This window comes from Canis lupus, chromosome 2 (genome assembly GCF_011100685.1).
Source record: "Canis lupus familiaris isolate Mischka breed German Shepherd chromosome 2, alternate assembly UU_Cfam_GSD_1.0, whole genome shotgun sequence".
NCBI classification, from domain to species: domain Eukaryota; kingdom Metazoa; phylum Chordata; class Mammalia; order Carnivora; family Canidae; genus Canis; species Canis lupus.
The window spans coordinates 15,384,905-15,408,028 of record NC_049223.1 but is presented as its reverse complement, the minus strand read 5'-3'; the positions used below and the strand labels follow the sequence as shown (position 1 = coordinate 15,408,028).

Below are 23,124 nucleotides of genomic sequence, written 5' to 3'. Positions count from 1 at the left end.
GTATCTTACCTTAAAGAAAAACTGAAAAATAAAAGCCAACTACATGTACATTATGAAACATTGTACTCCTTACAGCTAAAAGAGAAATCACACCACTGCCATTAAGATTATACAATGAGTCTCAAAATGAAAGACAAAAACTACATAATGAATGAAAATTATTGGCAGAATTCCTGTATGAGAGGACTGTTGCACATACAAAGTTCTGTACAATGCCATGAGACACAACATATTCAGCAACTTGTTTACATGGCATTTCTGTAAAGACTAAGATAATAATCACAATAAGATGATATATTAAACCTTTTTAAATGAAGTTTATTTTTATCTATTTTTAATTCTTTTTCCCTTATTTTTTGTATATTTGTTATTGGGCTTTGATTGGCCAACATATACTACAACACCCGATGCTCATCCCGTCAAGTGCCCCCCTCAGTGCCAGTCACCCTGTCACCCCAACCCCGGCGACCTCCCCTTCCACCACCCCTTGTTCGTTTCCCAGAGTTAGGTGTCTCTTATGTGCTGTCACCCTCACTGATATTTCCCACTCATTTTCTTTCCTGTCCCCTTGAATCCCTTTCACTAGTTTTTATATTCCCCGAATGAATGAGACCATATGATGTTTGTCCCTCTCCGACTGACTTACTTCACTCAGAATAATATATTAAATCTAACAGACGACAGGGTAACAAATAGAGAATTTGCTTCTGTATCTCCCTCTAGATCTGGTCTAGTCTGATTCACCTGCTTCTTTTGTGTATAAATTTCTGTCACCAATTAACAGTATTTATTGAATACATACAGTACAGTACAGTCACTGCAGGAAAGTCTACTGCTATTACCCACTGTAATAAATAAAGCCATTCATTTGAAAAACTCAACAAAAGGAGAAATGACGGTTGGGCTTTTTGTAATAGCAAGAGTACGCAATGTAGCAGAGTCACTGGCTAACATGTAGTAAGTATGCTAGCAGATATTTACCTTACAAGAAAACTATTAATAGAACAGAAGTGAAAGCCCACCTCTAAGAGCTACTGTGAGAAATGCCACTAAGTGATTTTCCTGTTTAAAAATGAAAAATCCAGGGCAGCCCGGGTGGCTCTGCAGTTTAGCGCCAGCTTCGGTCCAGGGCCTGATCCTGGGGACCGGGGATCGAGTCCGACATCTGGCTCCCTGCTTGGAGTCTGCTTCACCCTCTGCCTGTGTCTCTGCCTCTCTCTCGCTCTGTGTGTCTCTCATGAATAAATAAAATCTTAAAAATTAAATAAAAATTAAATAAAAATGAAAACCCATTATTACATGAAGACGACTTTTTGCTTCATTCATAAATACTTGAGGAGCAGTAACAAGGACAAGAACAAGTGTCCTGGTTTAATTTAAGAATGAAGCTCTATGTACTGATCTCCCCCCAACAAAAGTTGTATCCAAATGCCAAATCACACGCTGCTTTCTGTTCACACAGAACAGCTTGCGGTCAGCCACATACCTAATGAGCTTGATTTGCTATGGAAGAGAACTGTAAAAATAAAAACATGATCCATTCAAAACTCCAGAGTATACCTCATTTTGGAAGCCATTTGAAGAAAAAAGAGCAAGTTGAAGATGCTGATTTTCCATGATGAAATACACTCAATATCAAAAGGGAAAAATAATTCATGTTTTAAATGAAATATGAAAACAAAACATTTGTAGGACATTGGCAAGGCCAATAAAGTCCATTCTAGTTACTTCAAAGGGCTTCTGCAAGTGGCAATATTGCAGTGATATAGTCAAAACCTTTCTTCTTTCGAATCTACTGCTTTAAGAATGGAACTTCATGCTTTTGATGTTGGAAATAAAGGTTAACCAGGTTTCTTAAGATGAGCCTATGGTATAAACAATTTGAATGTTGGCCAAACATTTTTTTTCTTTTTTTTTTAATAAATTTATTTTTTATTGGTGCTCAATTTGCCACCATACAGAATAACACTCAGTGCTCATCCCATCAAGTAAGTGCCCCCATCAGTGCCCGCCACCCAGTTACCCCCACCTGCCACCCACCTCCCCTTCAACTACCCCTAGTTCGTTTCCCAGAGTTAGGAGTCTGTCATGTTCTGTCTCCCTTTCTGATATTTCCCACTCATTTTTTCTTTCCCCTTTAATCCCTTTCATTATTTTTTATATTCCCCAAATGAATGAGACCATAAAATGTTTGTCCTTCTCCGATGGACTTATTTCACACAGCATAATACCCTCCAGGTCCATCCACGTCGAAACAAATGATGGGTATTGGTCATTTCTAATGGCTGAGTAATATTCCATTGTATACATAAACCACATCTTCTTTACCCATTCATCTTTCGATGGACACTGAGGCTCCTTCCACAGTTTAGCTATTGTGGACACGGCTGCTAGAAACATCGAGGTGCAAGTGTCCTGGCATTTCATTGCATTTGTATCTTTGGGATAAATCCCTAGCAGTGCAATTGCTGGGTCCTAGGGAAGGTCTATTTTTAACTCTTTGAGGAACCTCCACACAGTTTTCCAGGGTGGCTGCACCATTGCACATTCCTACCAACAGTGCAAGAGGGTTCCCTTTTCTCCGCATCCTCTCCAACTTTTGTGGTTTCCTGCCTTGTTAATCTTCCCCATTCTCACTGGTGTGAGGTGGCATCTCATTGTGGTTTTGATTTGTATTTCTCTGATGGCCAGTGATGCGGAGCATTTTCTCATGTGCTTCTTGGCCATGTCTGTGTCTTCCTCTGTGAGATTTCTGTTCATGTCTTTTGCCCGTATCTTGATTGGATTGTTTGTTTCTTTGCTGTTGAGTTTAAGAAGTTCTTTACAGATCTTGGATACTAGGCCTTTAACTGAGAAGTCATTTGCAAATATCTTCTCCCATTCTGTAGTTGTCTTTTAGTTTTGTTGACTGTATCTTTTGCTGTGCAAAAGCTTCTTACCTTGATGAAGTCCCCATAGTTCATTTTTGCTTTTGTTTCTCTTGCCTTCATGGATGTATCTTGCAAGAAGTTACTGTGGCCAAGTTCGAAAAGGGAGTTGCCTATGTTTTCCTCTAGGATTTTGATGGATTCTTGTTTCACATTTAGATCTTTCATCATTTTATCTTTGTATATGGTGCAAGAGAGTGGTCTAGTTTCATTCTTCTGCATGTGGATGTCCAATTTTCCAGCACCATTTACTGAAGAGACTGTCTTTTTTCCAGTGGATAGTCTTTCCTCCTTTGTCAAATATTAGTTGACCATAAAGTTGAGGGTCCACTTCTGGATTCTCATTTCTGTTCCATTGATCTATGTGTCTGTTTTTGTGCCAGTACCACACTGTCTTGATGACCACGGCTTTGTAGTACAACCTGAAATCTGGCATTGTGATGCCCATGGCTATGGTTTTCTTTTTTAAGATTCCCCTGGCTATTTGGGGTTTTTTCAGATTCCACACAAATCTTTTTTTTTTTTTAATTTTTTTTATTTATTATTTATGATAGTCACACACAGAGAGAGAGAGAGAGAGGCGGAGACACAGGCAGAGGGAGGAGCAGGCTCCATGCCTCGGGAGCCCGATGTGGGATTCGATCCCGGGTCTCCAGGATCGCGCCCTGGGCCAAAGATAGGCGCCAAACCGCTGCGCCACCCAGGGATCCCCCACACAAATCTTATAATAATTTGTTCCAACTCTCTGAAGAAGTCCATGGCATTTTGATAGGGATTGTATTAAACGTGTAAATTGGGATCCCTGGGTGGCACAGCGGTTTAGCACCTGCCTTTGGCCCAGGGCGTGATCCTGGAGACCCGGGATCGGGCTCCCGGTGCATGGAGCCTGCTTCTCCCTCTGCCTGTGTCTTTGCCTCTCTCTCTCTCTCTGTGTGACTATCATAAGTAAATAAAAATTAAAAAATAAATAAAAATAAACGTGTAAATTGCCTTGGGTGATCACTGACATTTTCACAATATTAATTCTTCCAATCCTTGAGCATGGAGTATTTTTCCATCACTTTGTGTCTTCCTCACTTTCTTTCAGAAGTGTTCTGTAGTTTTTAGGGTATACATCCTTTACCTATTTGGTTAGGTTTATTCCTAGGCATCTTATGCTTTTGGGTGCAATTGTAAAAGGGATTGACTCCGTAATTTCTCTTTCTTCAGTCTCATTGTTAGTGTACAGAAATGCCACTGAATTCTGGGCATTGATTTTGTATCCTGCCACACTTGGGCCGAACATTTTTAAAAGAAGTAAACAGAACTTATTTAAAAGAAAAAAAGTTATGTATGTATTGAAGTCTTTAAAAGAGCCAGAGGAAAAAAACATGCTTTGAAAGATTACTTCAAATCAGAGATCCTGACAGCTGACCTCTAACTAGAAATTTTAGGAATAATCATTTCATCATCTTTCACTATACTGAAATATAAATAGATAGATGATAGATAGATAGATAGATAGATACACAGATAGGTAACAAGAGCCTACCTACCATTCTTTGCTTACTAAAAATGCCATTCAAGAAGACGCAGGTGGCCTGGGTCGAGGTCCTGGGATCAAGTCCCTTGTTGGGCTCCCTGCTTGGAGCCTGCTTCTCCCTCTGCCTGTGTGTCTGCCTCTCTCACGACTAAATAAATAAAATCTAAAAAAAAAAAAAAAAAGAACACAGGCAAACAGGGAGATCATTCAAGATAGTCACATAAAAACTTCTGAAATCCTTTCCCTCAACAGACACAATATATCTACAGCTACATATAAAACAATTATCTCTGAGCAGGACAGCTACTCCACAACGAAGAATTAAACAGACAGGGAGGAGAGACAGATGTAGTTGTATTTTTGCCGAAAACCTCACCTCCCCCCATGCAACGACCTATGGAGGAGGGGTTGCACAAATACAGAACCCCTCCCTGAGGGAGGGAATCTGTACTACACATCAGGCACCATGACCCATGGGAGATGCACCAGACAGACAGCCCCCAAAGCACCTGGCTTTGGAAACCAGTGGAGCTTCCGTCCAGGAGACTCCTAGGGCTGTACTGAGTGCAGGCTCTGCTTTTACAGGGCTCACAATCAGACTCATTTGCCTCAGGACCCAGTACAAAAGCACCAGTTTGAAAGGAGCCTAGACCAGATGTGAAGGGGTTCCATTTGCTAATCTTAAAGCATCTACCAGAAGGGCAAAAGCCCACTCAGATTCCCTCCAAAGACAAAAGATACCGGAGGGTGCCATATTTACGCTTTCTCTACCTTGCTACTGCCAATGCTGGCAGGAGCTATTTTTGCATTCCCATAACCTTCTAGTACCTCCTTCCCCCTCCATACTGCTGCCACGGCCCTGCCAGAAGCAGGAGGCCAGTGCCCTGACCTCTAGTTACACTCCCACTGCCAGAGGCCTCCAAGCCAGCAGGTACATGCAACCCACACAGGGGATGCCTACTGAATATGAGACTCTGGGGCCAGGGTGGATTGTGTTTGTGAGCCCCACAGGTCTAGAATAATTGGGGAAACAGTATGAGAGACAACCAAACACTGAAGCAAGGTTACTATAAACAAAAATGTTCACCCACACACAGCCACACCTTCAGGACTAGAAGAGATAGCTGTTTCACCTAACACAAAGACATACATACATACAAAGTCAGGCAACATGAGGAAACAGATAAACATGTTCCCAATGAAAGACCAGGATTAAACCCCAGAAAAACTCAACAAAGTGGGTATAGACCAAATGTACCTCAAAATGTAAGGCCACGTATAACCAGTGCACAGCTAGCATCATGCTCAACAGGGAAAAGCTTCCTGCTTAACATCAGGAACAAGGCGAGGATGCTAACACAGTATTGGAAGTCTTGGCCACAGCAGCTAGGAAGGAAAAAGAAAGAAATTGGAACCAAATTGTAAAGGAAGAAGTAAAACCATCACTATTTGTAGATGATACAATTTTATACACAGAAAACCCTAACGACTCTGTGGAAAAAAAAGACTGTTAGAACATTAGTTCTAACCTTATTTCTAAATAAATTCAGTAAAGTTGCAGGTACAAAACTGATATACACAATTCTGTCACACTTGTGTACACCAACAACAAACTATCAGGAAGAGAGACTAAGAAAACAAATCCCATTTAAAATTGCATGAAAAAATACCCAAGAATAAATTTAACCAAGGAGGTGAATGATCTATACTCTGAAAACTATAGGACACTGAGGAGAGACAATGACACTAATAAGTGGAAAGATATTCCATGCTCATGAAGAATATTGCAAAAATGTCCATACTGACCAGAGCAATCTACAGAGTCAAGGCAATCTCTATTGAAATTCTAGTGGCATTTTTCACAGAAATACAACAATCGTAAGATTTGTATAGAACCACAAAAGATCCCAAGCAGCCAAAGCAAATCTTGAGAAAGGACAAGTCTGAGACATTACACTCCTTGAATTCAAGCTGTAGTATCTAACAACTAAAGTAATCAAAATGTATGGTATTGGCATAAAAACACACACACAGATTCGTGGGACAGAAAAGAGAGCCCCGAAATAAACCTAGGCATATAAGGCCAATTACTTTACAAGAAAAGAGGCAAGAATATACAATGGAGAAAGACAATCTCTTCAATAAATGGTGCTGGGAAACCTAGACACCTACATATAAAAGACTGAAACTGGGCCATCATCTCACACCATACAAAGAAATTAACTCAAAATGGATTAAAGACTGGAATGAAAATCCTGAAATCATTAAACTCCTAGAAGAAAACATGGGTCGTAAGCTCTCTGACATCGCTCTTGGAGATTTTTTTTTTTTCCTTTTTGGATCTTATGATTCCAAAGGCAGTGGCATCAAAAAACAAAACAAAACAAAACAAAATTGAGATAACATAAAACTAAAAAGCTTCTGCACAGCAAAGGAAATCATCAACAACAAAAAAGGCAATCTACCGAATAGAAGGAAGAACTGCCAATTCTATCCAATAAGGGGTTAACAGCCAAAATATATACAGAAATTCATATAGCTCAATATCAACAAGAAACAAACAATTCAATATTAAAAAATGGACAGAGGATCTGAATAGACGTTTTCCCAAAGACGACATACAGATCACCAACAGGCACACGGGAAGATGCTCAACATCACAAATCATCAGAGTAATGCAAATCAAAATCACAGTGAGATATCGCTTCACACCTCTGAGAAAGGCCAATATCAGAAAGACAAGAAAAAATAAGTACTGATGAGGCTGTGGGCAAAGGGGGACCCTAGTGCACCGTTGGTGAGGTTGTAAATTGGTGCAGCCACCACAGAAAATAATCTGGAGAACAGTCAAAAACTTAAAAATACAACCCCCACATGATCCTGCAATTCCACTTTTGGGTATTTATCTGAAGATTCAAAAGGATACATGTACCTCTATGTTCACTGCAGCATTATTTACAATAGCCAAGATATGGAAATAACCAAAGTGTCCTTCCTTTGAGGGATGAATGGGAAAAGATTTACACACACACACACACACACACACACACACGAATACTATTCAGCAAAAAAAAAAAAAAAAAAAAAAGGAATACTATTCAGCCATAAAATAAATTAGCCATTTGCAACTGGCATGAATCTGAAGGGTATTATGCTAAGTGAAAAAAGTCAGAAAGAGAAAGACAGATATGGTATGATTTAACTTATACCTGAAACTAAACAACAAATAAAGTCAGAAATACAGAGAATACATGGGTGGTTGCCAAAAGGGAAGGGGGTGAGGCTGTGTGGGTAAAAACGGATAAAGGGGATCAAGAGTCCCATCATCCTCTTACAAAATGAATTCACGCACAGCATGGTGACTATAGTCAATAATAACGTATTGCAAATTTGAAAGTTGTTTTCAGAAAATACGTCTGAAAAGTTCTTAGCACAAGAAAACAAATGGTGTGACTGTGCATGCAGAGAGATGTTAACTAGACTTACTATGGTGTTCATTGTGCAAGATATACAAATGCCAAATTTTATGTTGCACGCCTGAAACTAGTGTGTCATATATCGATTATAATTTAATAAAACGAAAAAAAAAATGGAAGGAAATAAAAACATGTACTGATTCACTGAAAGACATAGTTTGATAGCCACAAACCCTCAATACAGGAGATTCTAGAGCTTTTTTACATTAAACAGGTGAAAAATCAGCCTGGATGACAAGGCTGAGCTGTAAGATTGGGACTAGAACAAACAAAATGGTGGTTATACTAAATGAATAATGACGTTGATGTAAAGCAAAATAAGGATGTCTTCAAGGTTGTGAGGGGTTTTTGTTTTTCTGTTTGTTTTCTAGAGAGAATTAAAATACAGGACACAATAGCACTGAAGTTGGCAGGAAAGTATATGGGGCAAAAGTGCGCTAAGATTTCTGGATCTTTTCCAGATGACAATAGACAGATTAAGATAGGATTTTATAATAAAGGATTCATGTCATAATTTCTAAGGTAGCCACTCAAATAACAGAAAGAGAATGTTTTAACTTCTCAACTGTATGCAGGGAAAACCCTAACCAATCCAAAAGAAACAAAGAAAAATCAGGACAAGAAAACACAAAATACGTCAGATTTTAAATTATAAAGATCATACGTCATAATGAACTGTAGTGAAGATATTCTAGCTGAAAGTAAAGACTTCTGACTTGTTACCTCAGAAAGATCCAACTGTAATTCACAAAAGCTGTAATAAAGCAGGAATATGGAAGAGTTGACAATAAAAGGATAGGAAAAGATATCCTGCAAATGGCAACAAAAACATATCTACTTTAAAATAAACTCTATTAAAAAGTATAAAGTGTAGTAATTCACCAGCAAAATAACAAATTTATATTTAATAACAAATTTAAATATATACAACAAAAAATGAACAGAGGGAGCCTGGGTGGCTCAGCCGGTTAAGCACCTGCCTTCAACTCCCGACAAGATTCCAGGGTCCTGGAATCAAGGCCCACATCAGGGTCCTTGCTCCAGGGGGGAGCCTGCTTCTCCCTCTCTCTCTCTCTCTGCCTGTCACTCCTCCTGCTTCTTCAGTGTCCGATAAATGAATTAAATTAAAAAAAAAAAACACAAAAAAAAAACTGAACAGAACTGCAAGAAGAAAACCATGGTCATAATGGGAAACTTTTTTACCATACTTCTCTTGGTAACAGAGAATAAACGAACAAAAATCAGTGAAAACACAGAATATTTGAATAGGTTTACAAACTTGATCTACAGACACATACAGAAAACTATACTTAATGACTGCAGAATATACCTTCTTTTTAGACACAGACAGGATACATTACAGATATTGAATATGTAGCTGGCCGTAAAGTGTAAACACATTTCAAAGGACTGAAATAATGCAAATTAGGTTTTCTGACCTCAAAGCAATTAAGGTAGAAATCAGGAACAAGATAGATTAAAAAAATCCTTATTTGTAAATTCAAGAAAAGTCTAAGTAAGCAACTACAAAATGATTCTAAGTTAAGAAAACCAGTACCTTGGGAGAAATGGCCTTAAATGCTAACGTTAGGAAAAGAAGAAGGTTGAAAATTTATGAACAAACGTTCATAACAAGAAAAAGAATTTTTTTAAAAAAGTCAATGAAATAAAAACTAATATACAATGAGGAAAATTAATAAGGCCAAAGGTTTATATCTAAAAAGACTAATGCCAAAACTCTGGCAATATTGAGGAAAGAGAAGAAAGGGCAATAAGTACCAATATCAGGACCAAGAAGAAAAACAATTAGCATAGAAACTGCACATGTGAAATATTATAAGCAACCTTTTCAGAAATTTGACAATGTAGTTGAAATGGACCAAATCTTAGAAAAATATGAATCATTAAAACTAATCAAGAAGAAATAGAAAGCCTAAACGTTCTTGTCATCTTTAAAATAGTTACCAATATCCTTATCAAAAAGAAAACATCCAGGCCCAAGGAACCCAACAAGTCAGTTCTGCTAAAGGACAAACGAACTTCAGTCTTTCATAAACTTACCCACAGAAGAGTAGAGACTTCCACCTCACAACATAAGGCTACCCAGGATATTGTGAAGATCTGATGAGAGAGATAAGAAAGCAAAATTATGGGCTGAAGTCTCATAAAAGGAGACATTAAAGTTCTAAATAAACTAGGAGTCAACTAACTCCAGCAGATTATATGTAAAGGAGAACAAATCATGAACAAATTAGGTTATCTCAAATAATAGTCCAATGATAGCCAGTTGAACAGTCAAAAATCAGTAAAAAAAAAAAAATGTCAAAAACCAATGAACTTTCCTATGTTGAGACTGACAGGAAACAAATCATATGATCATTACAATAAATAAATAAAAAGCACTTGACAAAGTCCAATGGCTAGTCATTTAAAAAGTCATTTTACAAAGAATAAACGGAAACTTCTTAAATTGAGTAAACGGCAAATATGAAAAAAATAATCTAGAGCAAATATGACAAAGAAGAAATGTTGAGAGAATTTCTTTTGAGATCCAGATTCACACATAATAAACAAAAATCTAGAGTAGCGAAATCAAAGTGAAAATGAAAAAGGGAATAGCTTTTTGGTCACACATTAAGGAAATGTTTCATGAATACAATTCAGAAATCACTAACCTAAAGGAAAATGGTGCTCGACGAGTAACTTCTGCATAGAGAGTAGGGGAGGACAGAACAAAGCATGAGATGACAAAATATTTTTCCATATGTTTTCCCACCAAGAGAATCTGACATCAGCATGGTTTTACCTTTACCGGTGAATGCAGGCTTTTCTCACCAAACATATCCCAGAGGAAGGTCAGGTCTTCCTGGCTGTCCACACGTGGCCCCAGCCGGCCTGCACAACAGCCAACAGCTCATACAGACCTAGAAAGTGAAAATAAAACACAAAGCGTAACCATAGAGTGATCTCATTAATTTCACTTAAGGTGTGTGTGAAGGATGGCTGGAACATGTCGTTTTTACTGGATCAGTAATCTGGGCCATCAAGCAGAATGCTTCTCCGCGGAAGCCAAGGACCCTTTTTGATTTTTAAAGCCCAAATATGTAGCATCAACAGGCTAGCCTAACCTTTCCTTTGTCAACATTCTCCAGGCATCCAAGCGGACACAACCCGAGGCAGAAAACGTGTACAAGCTTTCAGAGGAAGAAGAAAACTAAATCGTCACTACATTTGCCTCAGTGTTAGCCAAAGATCAAAAGGAGTCATGAATAGGAAAAACTCCTTAGAAGAGCAGAAAATTGATAGAGTGGCCCATTAAAAAGGTTTTGTGGTTTCCAAAGAGTTCCTAATGATATATAGCTTCAAAACCATTTGCGTTATCTACATCCAAATTCAAGTTCCAAAAAGCTAAGGCCTATTAAGCCATACGTGGTGTTGCTTTCTTGTAGCTGCTCATTTTTCAAAAAGCAACAACCACAAGCTACACAGAACTGAGTTTACCTTTAACTCCAATCTGGGCGTATGCCGTACCCTCTGAAAGAGTTAAGGAAAAGGATGCAGGTTCCTCGGGGCCCTCCTCACTAGAAGCTTCCTGGGGCTAGACAGTAGCACCCTGTTCCACCAGTAGCCTGTTGCAGAAACCCTCCCACCTCCTTTGGGGCCCATCAGACTCCTGTCCAAGAACTGTTACGACAGTGCCTGCCCGGGGCCTCTTCAGGGAGGTGACCTAGAAGAAGTATCAACTCTCAGCACACGTTTCACTTTCCAGTGGGATTATACGAGGTAAAAAGGAGAAACTTCCTTTTATTTCTGTCTGCTGTCTACAAGAGCACCGAAACCTCCTGGGATCTACGACACAGGAGCATGCTGTTATTCCTGCTCTGAAGTGCTGCTGTTCATCACAGGGACAGCTTTACAAGATATGTAACTAGCAAAGAATCATAAATTATGGCCTGCTGATTAGTCTATCTATTATCTTCCTAAAGTATTATCATATTCTAATAATCAGTGATCATTCACCAAATGTATTCGCTTTGCCTTGGAAAGCTGGATCTGTAACATGAGACGTTAAACTCAAACATTCCTGGGACTGCATGTGGCCAAAAAGATCTATTCTACTTTAGGGGGAAGAAAATGTCTCCCTATTACATTCTTAAGTATTCTTGATGATTTACACTTATTCCTTTAAAAACCTGGCATCATGCCTAAGCTAGCTCTTATTGATGATTTCATAAAACTATTTGTAAGGTGTCCCAACATAATTCGATGTATAATAATGCAGGTCTCACTTTACACGTACACAGATACACACAACTTTAAAAACATGACAATTGCCAAGATCAGCGATTAAGGTCAGAGGTTCAAATTGAAAATTAGGTAAAAAGGAGGTAGAATTTCGCTATTTTATTATTGATTTAGGAGCAACAAAAGGAATTCCTTGTTCCTTGGAAATATGGTTAGTTTAATTAATAATACTAGTTCAACTATAACATAATTTATGAGGTATAGTTCTGGGGGGGGGGGCAATAACTGAGGTAATGTATTAGAACAGCCCCGGCATATGGTAAATAGTCTATTTCATATGTAACTTAGTGAGCTTCAGCTATTGTTGTTATTCCTGTTATTCATCAGGACTATTATTTTTTTTAGGATTAATTTATTTTACAGAGAGGCAGGGGACAGGGGCAGAGGGAGACAGAATCTTAAGCAGACTCCACGCTCAGCATGGAGCTTGACACGAAGCTCCAAATCATGACCCTGATCATGGCTGGAGCTGAGACCAAAAGTCAGACACAAAACCCACTGCACCACCCAGGAGTGTCCATCACTACTGCTATTGAAAAATCAAAACTCTGAGTCAAACAGACCTAGATTCAAACCAGGTCTATACTTCATTTACCCCCCATAACTTACCTCAGCCTTCTTTCCATATGTTCAAAAGAAACGGAATCTACACCTATAGTAAACTGGACAGGAAAAAATATACATACGTATGCAGATACACAAGTGTGTGCATATAACACAGGTAAAATCTGAAAAAGCCTAAGGGACTGCATCAGTGACGATGTACCCACGTGGTTACCATAACTATGCGAGATGTCAACACTGGAGGAAGCAGGGTCAAGGGTACACGGGATCTGTATTATGTCTTCCAACACATGAATCCACAGTTATCTCAAAGTACAGTTAAAGCAAGAGGAGAAGTGGTGGTTAACATTGTTATAAGAATGCAAGGGAACAAGGCACGTAGTCCTGTGGTTGGCACAAAAGAGGCATTTGATGAATTTATAAAAGATTTTATTTATTCATGAGACGGACAGAGAGAGAGAGAGAGAGAGGCAGAGACATAGGCAGAAAGAGAAGCAGGCTCCATGCAGGCAGCCCAAAGTGGGACTCGATCCCGGGACTCCAGGATCACACCCTGGGCTGAAGGCTGACGCTTCAGCACTGAGCCACCCAGGCGTCCCTGATAAAAACATTTTAAAAATTGGGCAGCCCGGGTGGCTCAGCAGTTTAGCACTGCCTTTGGGCCAGGGCTTGATGGACTCCCTGCATGGAGCCTGCTTCTCCCTCTGCCTGTGTCTCTAACTCTCTCTCTCTGTCTCTGTGTGGCTCTCTTAGGAATGAATAAAATCTTAAAAAAAAAGAGTTTTAAAGAATAATAAAGTGATTTCTTAAGACTTCCTCAAGTGGCAACTGCCCCTTACTAGAATTCTGTCTATACCTTTACTCCACTTCAAAAAGTTTGGATCTCGAATGAACCACCAAGAGGAGCAGAGGAATAAGCGTCCGCATAAAACACATAAAGTGAAAGATCCCTATAATTTCTAATCTTTGGATGAAACCTGAAAGGCGTCTGGGGGAGTAACCAAATAGCAAATCACTTTGAGATTGATGACATATGCCTTATTATCTAAGTTAAAATAGGAAACACAGGGACATCTGGGTGATTAAGAAGCTGAGTGTCTAACTTTGGCTCAGGGCTGATTCTGGCCCAGGACCCAGCCCCACATTGGGCTTCCTATGGGGAGCCTGCTTCTCCCTCTGCCTGTGTCTCTGCCTCTCTCTGTCTCTCTCACAAATCAATAAGTAAAACCTTTTACAAATGAAACAGAAACCACATCTAAAAAATCAACTTCTGAAGATAATCGATTTCTTTTTAATTATACGGCCCCGATATTTAAACTATGGCTTTTCAAAACCATCAACAAGGAAAAAATTTTAAAAAGCAACAGATAAGTACTAGGAGATCATGAAAACCAGCCCATCGCACCCTGCGCCGCACCCACGCCCCGGCAGCGCGTGGTCCGGGAGGCCCCGCCAGCGAGACAGCCAGCCCGGGCGAGGGAGGAGGGCGCCGCGTGCAGCCCGCGCCCCGCCCGCGGCCCCGGCGGCTCGCACCTTCCTCAGCGCCGACATCCTCGAGCGCTCTGAGTTCAGCAGGCGAAGGGCGACATGCTTTGTGGCCCGTCCGTCCATCCGCACCGCCAGCCGACAATCCGCGGGGCCGCCGCCGCCGCCACCGCCACGCGTCCCACCGCGCTCCAGCCCGGCACACGCTCGGAGCCCGCCGCCGGCGCCTGCGCACTGGGCGCCCCGGAGGCCTGGCGCGCTGGGGGCCAGCCGGCGCGCGGAGGCACCTGGGAAGGGCCAGGCAAGCGCGGGGAGCCCAGGCAGCGCCGAGCATGGCGTCCGGGGATCCTTCCGCCCCACCGCTCCCCCGCCCCTGCCGGCGCGCAGGCCCCGCCCCGGATGCCACCTGTGGCGCGGGTCCCCTGGCGCTGGAGGCGGCGGTAGCCTGCAGCAAGTGCAGCTCGCCCGCAGCCCCACGGTCCCAGCGCGCCTGCGCGGCCGGTGCCAGGGCGACAGGAAGGTAGCGCGCGTCCCCCCAGGGGCGGTGCCCCGCATCCGGAGGACAGACCCGGCACTTGCTGCCTCGGGCGACGTGGACGGAGGCTCTCGAGCTGTCCAGGGACCGTCTGTCCGCCGCTGGCGCTGCCCTAAACACGAGCCGCTTCCGCCTGGGCCCCTGGGCCCTCGCCGCTGCCCCGCGGGAGCCGGACGCCGCCCCCTCCTCAGGCCCCGCAGCTCCTCCAGCCCGCCCGTCTGCCCGGAACAGTCCGCGCCGCACCCACGCCCCGGGAGTGCAGGGTCCGGGAAGCACCGCCGGCGAGGCACCCAGGCGCCGCGAGGGACGAGGCCGCCGCGCAGCCCACGACCGGTCACCCCTGCAGCTCCGGGTCCCTGCCCGCGCCCCGCCCGCGGCCCGTACCTTCCTCAGCGCAGACATCCTCGGGCGCTCGGAGTTCAGCAGGCGCAGGGCGACAGGGCACACGGCCCGTCCATCCGCAGGGCTGGCCGTCAGTCCGGGGGACCGCGCTCGAGCGCAGTGCACGCTGGGAGCCCCCCGCCGGCGCCTGCGCACTGGTCGACCGGGAGGCCCCGCACGCTGGGGGCCGGCCTGAGTGCGGAGGCACCTGGGGAGGGGCCACACCCGCACCGGGGAGCCCAGGCAGCACCGCGCCCTGCCGTCCGGGGGTCCTTCCGCCCCACCGCTCCCCCGCCGCCGCCGCCGCCGCCACGCGCACCACCGCGCTCCAGCCCGGCACACGCTCGGAGCCCGCCGCCGGCGCCTGCGCACTGGGCGCCCAGGAGGCCTGGCGCGCTGGGGGCCGGCCGGCGCGCGGAGGCACCTGGGGAAGGGCCAGGCAAGTGCGGGGAGCCCAGGCAGCGCCGCGCCCCGTCGTCCGGGGTTCCTTCCGCCCCACCGCTCCCCCGCCCCTGCCGGCGCGCAGGCCCCGCCCCGGATGCCACCTGTGGCGCGGGTCCCCTGGCGCTGGAGGCGGCGGTAGCCTGCAGCAAGTGCAGCTCGCCCGCAGCCCCACGGTCCCAGCGCCGCCTGCGCGGCCGGTGCCAGGGCGACACGAAGGTAGCGCGCGTCCCCCCAGGGGCGGTGCCCCGCATCCGGAGGACAGACCCGGCACTTGCTGCCTCGGGCGACGAGGACGGAGGCTCTCGAGCTGTCCAGGGACCGTCTGTCCGCCGCTCGCGCTGCCCTAAACACGAGCCGCTTCCGCCTGGGCCCCTGGGCCCTCGCCGCTGCCGCGCGGGAGCCGGACGCCGCCCCCTCCTCAGGCACCGCAGCTCCTGCAACCCGCCCGTCTGCCCGGCACAGCCCGCGCGGCACCCACGCCGCGGGAGTGCAGGGTCCGGGAAGCACCGCCGGCGAGGCACCCAGGCGCCGCGAGGGACGAGGCCGCCGCGCAGCCCGCGACCGGTCGCCCCGGCAGCTCGGGGTCCCTGCCTGCGCCCGCCCGCGGCCCCCGCGGCTCGCACCTTCCTCAGCGCTGACATCCTCGGGCGCTCGCGGTTCAGCAGGCGCAGGGCGACATGCTTTGTGGCCCGTCTGTCCGCAGGGTCGGCTGGCCGTCAGTCCGGGGGACCGCGCTCGAGCCCAGTGCACGCTGGGAGCCCCTCGCTGGCGCCTGCGCACTGGGGCCTCACGGGGTAAACAACCCCCACTGAGCCCTGCACCAGGCAGGGGGTTGAGCAGCTCCCCCAAGTGCTAACAACTGAAAATCAGCACAATAGACCCTCCCCCAGAAGACCAGCGAGAAGGACAGGGGAAAAAACAAGTTATTGACCAAGCAGCACTGGAAAGTTCCAGGGTAAGACAAGCGACTTGCAGGATACAGAATCAGACGATACTCCCCCTTGTTTTGTTGTTGTTGTTGTTGTTGTTATTTTTTATTTCTGTTTGCTTCCCCCACCCCTTTTTTCCTTTCTTTTTTTCTTTTTCTTCTCTTTTTCTTCCTTTTTTCTTTCTTCTTTTTTCTTTCTTTCCGTCTTTCTCTCCTCTCTTTTTCTCCTTTTCCCAATACAACATGTTTTTGGGCACTCTGCACTGAGCAAAATGACTAGAAGGAAAACCTCACCTCAAAAGAAAGAATCAGAAACATCCTCTCTCCCATAGAGTTACAAAATCTGGATTACAATTCAATGTCAGAAAGCCAATTCAGAAGCATTATTATAAAGCTACTGGTGGCTCTAGAAAAAAGCAAAAAGGACTCAAGAGACTTCATGACTGCAGAATTTAGAGCTAATCAGGCAGAAATTAAAAATCAATTGAATGAGACACAATCCAAACTAGAAGTTCTAATGATGAGGGTTAACAAGGTAGAAGAACGAGTGAGTGACATAGAAGACAAGTTGATGGCAAAGAGGGAAATGAGGAAAAAAGAGACAAACAAGTAAAGGACCATGAGGATAGATTAAGGGAAATAAATGACAGCCTGAGGAAGAAAAACCTACGTTTCATTGGGGTTCCAGAGGGCGCCAAATGTGACAGAGGCCCAGAATATGTATTTGAACAAATCATATCTGAAAACTTTGCTAATCTGGGAAGGGAAACAGGCATTCATATCCAGGAAATAGAGAGATTCCACCCCCTGAAATGAATAAAAACTGTTCAACACCTCGACATTTAATGGTGAAGCTTGCAAATTCCAAAGATAAAGAGAAGATCCTTAAAGCAGCAAGAGACAAGAAATCCCTGACTTTTATGGGGAGGAGTATTAGAGTAACTGCAGACCTCTCCACAGAGACCTGGCAAGCCAGAAAGGGCTGGCAGGATATAGTCAGGGTCCTAAATGAGAAACACATGCAACCGAGAATACTTTATCCAGCAAGGATCTCAATCAGAATGGAAGGAGAAAGAAAGAGCTTACAAGACAGGCAGGAACTGAAAGAATATGTGACCTCCAAACCAGCTCTGCAAGAAATTTTAAGGGGGACTCTCAAAATTCCCCTTTAAGAAGAAGTCCACTGGAACAATCCACAAAAACGGGGACTGAATAAGTATCATGATGACACTAAACTCATATCTTTCAATAGTAACTCTGAACGTGAACGGGCTTAATGACCCCATCAAAAGGCGCAGGGTTTCAGACTGGATAAAAAAGCAGGACCCGTCTATTTGCTGTCTACAAGAGACTCATTTTAGACAGAAGGACACCTACAGCCTGAAAATAAAAGGTTGGAGAACCATTTACCATTCGAATGGTCCTCAAAAGAAAGCAGGGGTAGCCATCCTTATATCCGATAAACTAAAACGTACCCCGAAGACCGCAGTGAGAGATGAAGAGGGACACTATATCATAATTAAAGGATCTATCCAACAAGAGGACTTAACAATCCTCAATATATATGCCGCGAATGTGGAGGCTGCCAAATATATCAATCAATTAATAACCAAAGTGAAGACGTACTTAGATAATAATACACTTATACTTTGTGACTTCAATCTAGCGCTTTCTACACTTGATAGTTTCCTAAACACAACATCTCCAAAGAAACGAGAGCTTTAAATGATACACTGGACCAGATGGATTTCACAGATATCTACAGAACTTTACATCCAAACTCAACTGAAAATACATTCTTCTCAAGTGCACATGGAACTTTCTCCAGAATAGACCACATACTGGGTCACAAATTGGATCTGAGCCGATACCCAAAGATTGGGATCGTCCCCTGCATATTCTCAGACCATGATGCCTTGAAATTAGAACTAAATCACAACAAGAAGTTTGGAAAGACTTCAAACACGTGGAGGTTAAGGACCATCCTGCTAAAAGATGAAAGGGTCAACCAGGAAATTAAGGAGAAATTAAAAAGATTCATGGAAACTAATGAGAATGAATATACTACCATTTAAAACCTTTGGGATACACCAAAAGCAGTCCTGAGGGGGAAATACATCACAATACTAGCAGCCATCCAAAAGCTGGAAAGAACTCAAATACAAAAGCTAACCTTACACCTAAAGGACCTAGAGAAAAAAAAAAAAAAACAGCAAATAGATCCTACACCCAGCAGAAGAGAGTTAATAAAGATTCGAGCAGAACTCAACGAAATCGAGACCAGAAGAACTGTGGAACAGATCAAACAAAACCAGGAGTTGGTTCTTTGAAAGAATTAATAACATTAATTAATTAGAGCTATTGAATAATATAAATGGTGAAGTAACCTCGTACTTGGAATTTAAAAAATTCTATCAGATGGTAGCGTGGAAAATACAGAAAGGAAAGAACAACTAGAAGGCTATAAAAGTGTAGGTTGAATCCAACAGATTTTGCCTTGGATATTTGGGTGATCATCCTACCTTAATCAGATTTGAAAGGTCTTTGAGACTGATTATTTCTTACCCCTTCTTGAAACATTGTGGGTAGTACATTTCCAAAGAAATTCAAAACATAAATGATAGATAGCATTTTCATGAAGATAAATTTAGAATAATTTTAAATACTGTAACAGAGTCTAGGTAGGAAAACAAAACATGTTAGTTATTTTAGCACAGAAAATTTGACAACACAGAAAATTTTACATGCAGGATTGGTTAAGCACATACTGCCTGTTATTGAGGAGTGGAGAAACCAAAAAGGAACACTGAGGTAACACACATACAGTATATATATATTTACCCTGAGAGCTGAAGTATGGTAGGAAGAGGATGTAGTTATTAGAACCTAATGGCTTAAAGGAGGGGCCCTGCAGAACTGGTGATATAGTACCTGCAAGCGGTGTGATGAAGCTGGTTCTGGCTTGGGTCAGATAACAGAGAACTGGAAACTGGAGCTGTGGCTGCTAGGTGTCTCCTTGTCCTGCCTCTCAGTGTGAATTCCAGTGCCTCCTATGGGCAGAATCTAACAGGAAGCTAGCTGACTAAACAGCATTATTTGCAGTATCCCAGTCCTAGTAGCATCACAGTAGAGAAGGGGGTGGTGTTGAGGCTGAGACAGCAGCTTAGTAAACCTTAATAGTTGTTGTCATCAAACTACTTGTAATGAGTTATTTCCAATAAAGTATATATTCAGGATTTTAGAATGAATCTAATTTCGTGGAAAGTGGCCTTGTTAATTTGCAAAGTAACAAACTCTAAAGTGCCATTTATCATTACAATTTCAATTTGGTAGTTCTTTGCTGATAGTTACAGTGGCAGGCCACTTGGACATTGTTTTGGCTTTTTAAAAAATCATAATTCAGAGAAAACTAATTCTGCTTGTTTTGATTTCTAAGACATGGGCTAAATGTAGTGAAATCAGAAAGAATAAATAATGGGCATGTAAGCTTGATGGACCCAAATCATAAACGGTGTCAGGGGATTTCATTTTATGGGTGGAAGCTGAAGACTGTTACCTGAATGGATTAAGTGTTACGTGTTTTCAGAATCAGGATTTCCCTTTCTATAAATTTCAAGTATAGGTATATAATCTCCGAGTAATGGTCTTTTTCATTATAATGCACCCAGTGCTGTGAGCATAACACCTAAATTATTTATAAATTACAAATTTAATCTTATCTGAGATGTTAGCTTTTGAATCTTTCTGCAGGTTACTGTAAACTCACTTTGTCTTTAAATCACTTTTAATGGAAGTTTTTGAGTAAAAATTTTAAAACATAAAATTAGTTTTTATCTAATATTTTCATAATGAAAGAATAAAATAACAGATGAATAACGTAGGTCAAGACATTATTTTAACCTAGGTTTAAGAAGTTATGGAATAACTTTTTTTTAAAAATAGTTCTTTTTTCTCTTTGAAGTTTTCAGACTTTAAATCCAACTTTGAAAATCAGTAACAATATTATCTAGTTATCTACATAGACATTTGGTTGTATGAATGATTTATATGTATCAAACGTTGATGATGGTCTAGTAGAAGTTAACCTTATTTTTTCAGTATTAGATTAAGATACTCACATGTAGTTCCCTAAGTCCTGTGATGAACATTTATTGTGATTTAACATAGAACCTAGCCTATGATAAACTATTTAGGAAAAACTTTTTTGAATGTCTCTTCCTTCCTAATATAAATCATAATAAGACTTACAGATCACATGTAGCTTGTTATAGATTAGTTATGCATATTTGTGATTTTTAAGACGCCTCCGAATTGCTTCATTTAGAAAAAAAAATTATTCACATTTAAAGAGTTAATTGATATCTTCCCTTCTACATATCTACCAATTTTGATTTGCTGGGAAGTTCTTTAAATTCAATCACAGATGACTTTGCATTTATATTCCAGCACCACTTGTTATCCCTTAAATATCTTCTGCATTTTTTGGAGCTTTTCAAATTGAGGCTCTCAAGCTCTACTTTCTGTAACCAGTCTTTGCCTGAAGATATTCTACTTAATTTTTTAAAATATATAAATTTATCAGAAAACTCTTAGGCCCCATGAATTTCTTTGTTATAGTAAATGCCTTTCCTTGATGTTGTAGATGTTATTCAGTGAACCATTCCTTATTAACAATTCATCAGTTAATTTCTAGGATTAACTATTTTTTTTTCCATCTTTTCACTTGGGGAAGAAGTAGTAGGATTCTGTATTTTAAGGGAGAGTGCAGAAAGGGATATACACTTTTTTAAGAGGAGAAAAACATGGTTAAAAGACATTTTGAATTGAAGGAGAGCAGATGGGTGCCTCTTTATTTGTTTAGTACATTCTTTCAGAGCAGTCCTTTTCATCCCTTTTGGTCTCAAGACCTCTGTCTCTACAGTCATGAAAACTGAGAGCTGTTGTTTATCTTCTACCAATATTTACCATATTAAAAATTAAAGCTTGATAAATGAGTCACTTGGGTGACTCAATCAAACATCTGCTGTAGGCTCAGGTCAGGATCCTAGGGTCCTGGCATAGAGCTCAATGTCATACTATTCAGTGGGGAGCCTGCTTCTCCCGCCGCTCCTCACCCTTGCCTAAGAGTGCCTGCCATGTCCCCCAACTCAAAATCTTTATTTAAAAAACTTGATAACTATGAAAAATAATTCTAAAATCAGTTGATTGTAAACCCTTTAATGTTAGCTTATGTAATGTTTTTATGAAAAATAATTATAAAATTAAAAAAATAGATCTTGAGTATCTCTTTAATGCCTCTCTTAAGAGGAAACTTCAGATGTGCTCTGCATTCAATCTTCCATGATAACATACTTTTCTACAGCATCTGGGAAAACTCCACTGTTTTTGTGGTAGAATGAGGAAGAAAAAGACCATCATATTAGTGTTATTATGAAAATAGTTTTGATCTTTTGAAATGATTTTGGGGTCCCTCAAGGGTTCCTGGACAACACAAGGAAAACTCCTGCCTTAGTATATCAAGCCTAAGCCAGCAAATTTGAAGTGTTTGCAGACCTTTTTGAAGTTTAGTTCTTCGCTTGTTGGTTTTTTTTTTTAATTTTTTAATTTTATTTATTTATTCATGAGACACACGGGGGGGAGGGGCAAAGACACAGGCAGAGGGAGAAGTAAGATCACGCCCTGGACCGAAGGCAGGTGTTAAACCGCTGAGCCACCCAGGGGATCCCTAGTTCTTGGTTTTAGATACTCTTTTTTTTTTTTTAATCAAATTTAACAACTTTAAGATCTAATGTTTAATATGGTGATGGTAACTGGTAACACTATATTGTGTAATTGAAATTTGCTGAGATGAAGACTTAAATGTTTTCATAAAATCTGTTAGGTGATGATGTGTTAATGAACCAGATGGGTGGAATCCTTTCACAGTGTCAAATCATCACAGCATACACTAAATATCTTCCAGTTTTGTCAATCATACTTCAATAAGGTTGAAAATACACAATGAAGAAAAGCATTGTAACACCTATTGCACAACAGTATTTAAATATTTCCCATTACTAAAAGGTTTCCCCCCCACAACCTTTTTTTTTTTTTTTTGAGTATGGAAGTGGGGTGGAGAAGATAAACTAGAGTTATTAGTATGTTGTTGTAATGCTGTACGCTGAAACACATTTTGTTAAGTAAGACATTAAGTTATACTGAGCTAAGATTTGGTGGGCAGAATCCACACAGTGTCATAGACTCCTATTCTTCAAGGTTCTGGCCTGTAAACTTTTAACTGTCCTGGAGTTAACCTGGGTGTAAATTAACTGTCATTAAATAATATACCATTTACTTGAGCTGGAAAAAAAAATACCCTTTTTTCTTAAAGTGAGACTTTGACAAGGAAAAAAGTATGTTGATATAATTTTTTTTTTTTTGATGCATGCTCCTTATCCCCTGCAGAACAGGTAACAATTCACAAAGCCATCGCTTTGAAGAGCAGTGGTGTAGATCACTCTGCCCTGCTCTGATGTCCTCTCATCCACCTGTCTCAAATCTTATCTACCTCTCCAACC

At 42.1% G+C, this 23,124-nt stretch overlaps 3 protein-coding genes across 7 annotated transcripts in view; 2 read left to right on the top strand and 1 right to left on the bottom strand.

The window, feature by feature from the left end:
• The window catches only part of MPP7 (membrane palmitoylated protein 7), a 681,753-nt gene extending 670,904 nt beyond the window's left edge, over positions 1–10,849 (bottom strand). For 3 of the 5 annotated variants that reach the window (XM_038529945.1, XM_038529946.1, XM_038529947.1), the window contains exons 1-3: positions 10,732–10,849; positions 9,987–10,046; positions 5,708–5,835 (exon numbers count right to left, since the gene is read on the bottom strand). The gene's annotated coding sequence lies outside the window, so the exon portion shown is untranslated. Of the gene's footprint in view, positions 1–5,707; positions 5,836–9,986; positions 10,047–10,600; positions 10,632–10,731 lie in introns of all 5 variants that reach the window. The other 2 variants (XM_038529943.1, XM_038529944.1) reach the window with 2 other exon arrangements.
• Positions 10,850–14,178: 3,329 nt separating this feature from the next.
• Positions 14,179–16,437, top strand: LOC119876101 (basic proline-rich protein-like). Its single transcript, XM_038532066.1, has one exon. The coding sequence runs from the start codon at positions 14,179–14,181 to the stop codon at positions 16,435–16,437; it is 2,259 nt and encodes a 752-aa protein (XP_038387994.1).
• A 127-nt stretch (positions 16,438–16,564) lies between these two features.
• LOC119876050 (WW domain-containing adapter protein with coiled-coil) overlaps positions 16,565–23,124 on the top strand; it is a 38,893-nt gene continuing 32,333 nt past the window's right edge. Inside the window, exon 1 of the mRNA XM_038529925.1 lies at positions 16,565–16,594. The gene's annotated coding sequence lies outside the window, so the exon portion shown is untranslated. The remainder of the gene's footprint in view (positions 16,595–23,124) is intronic.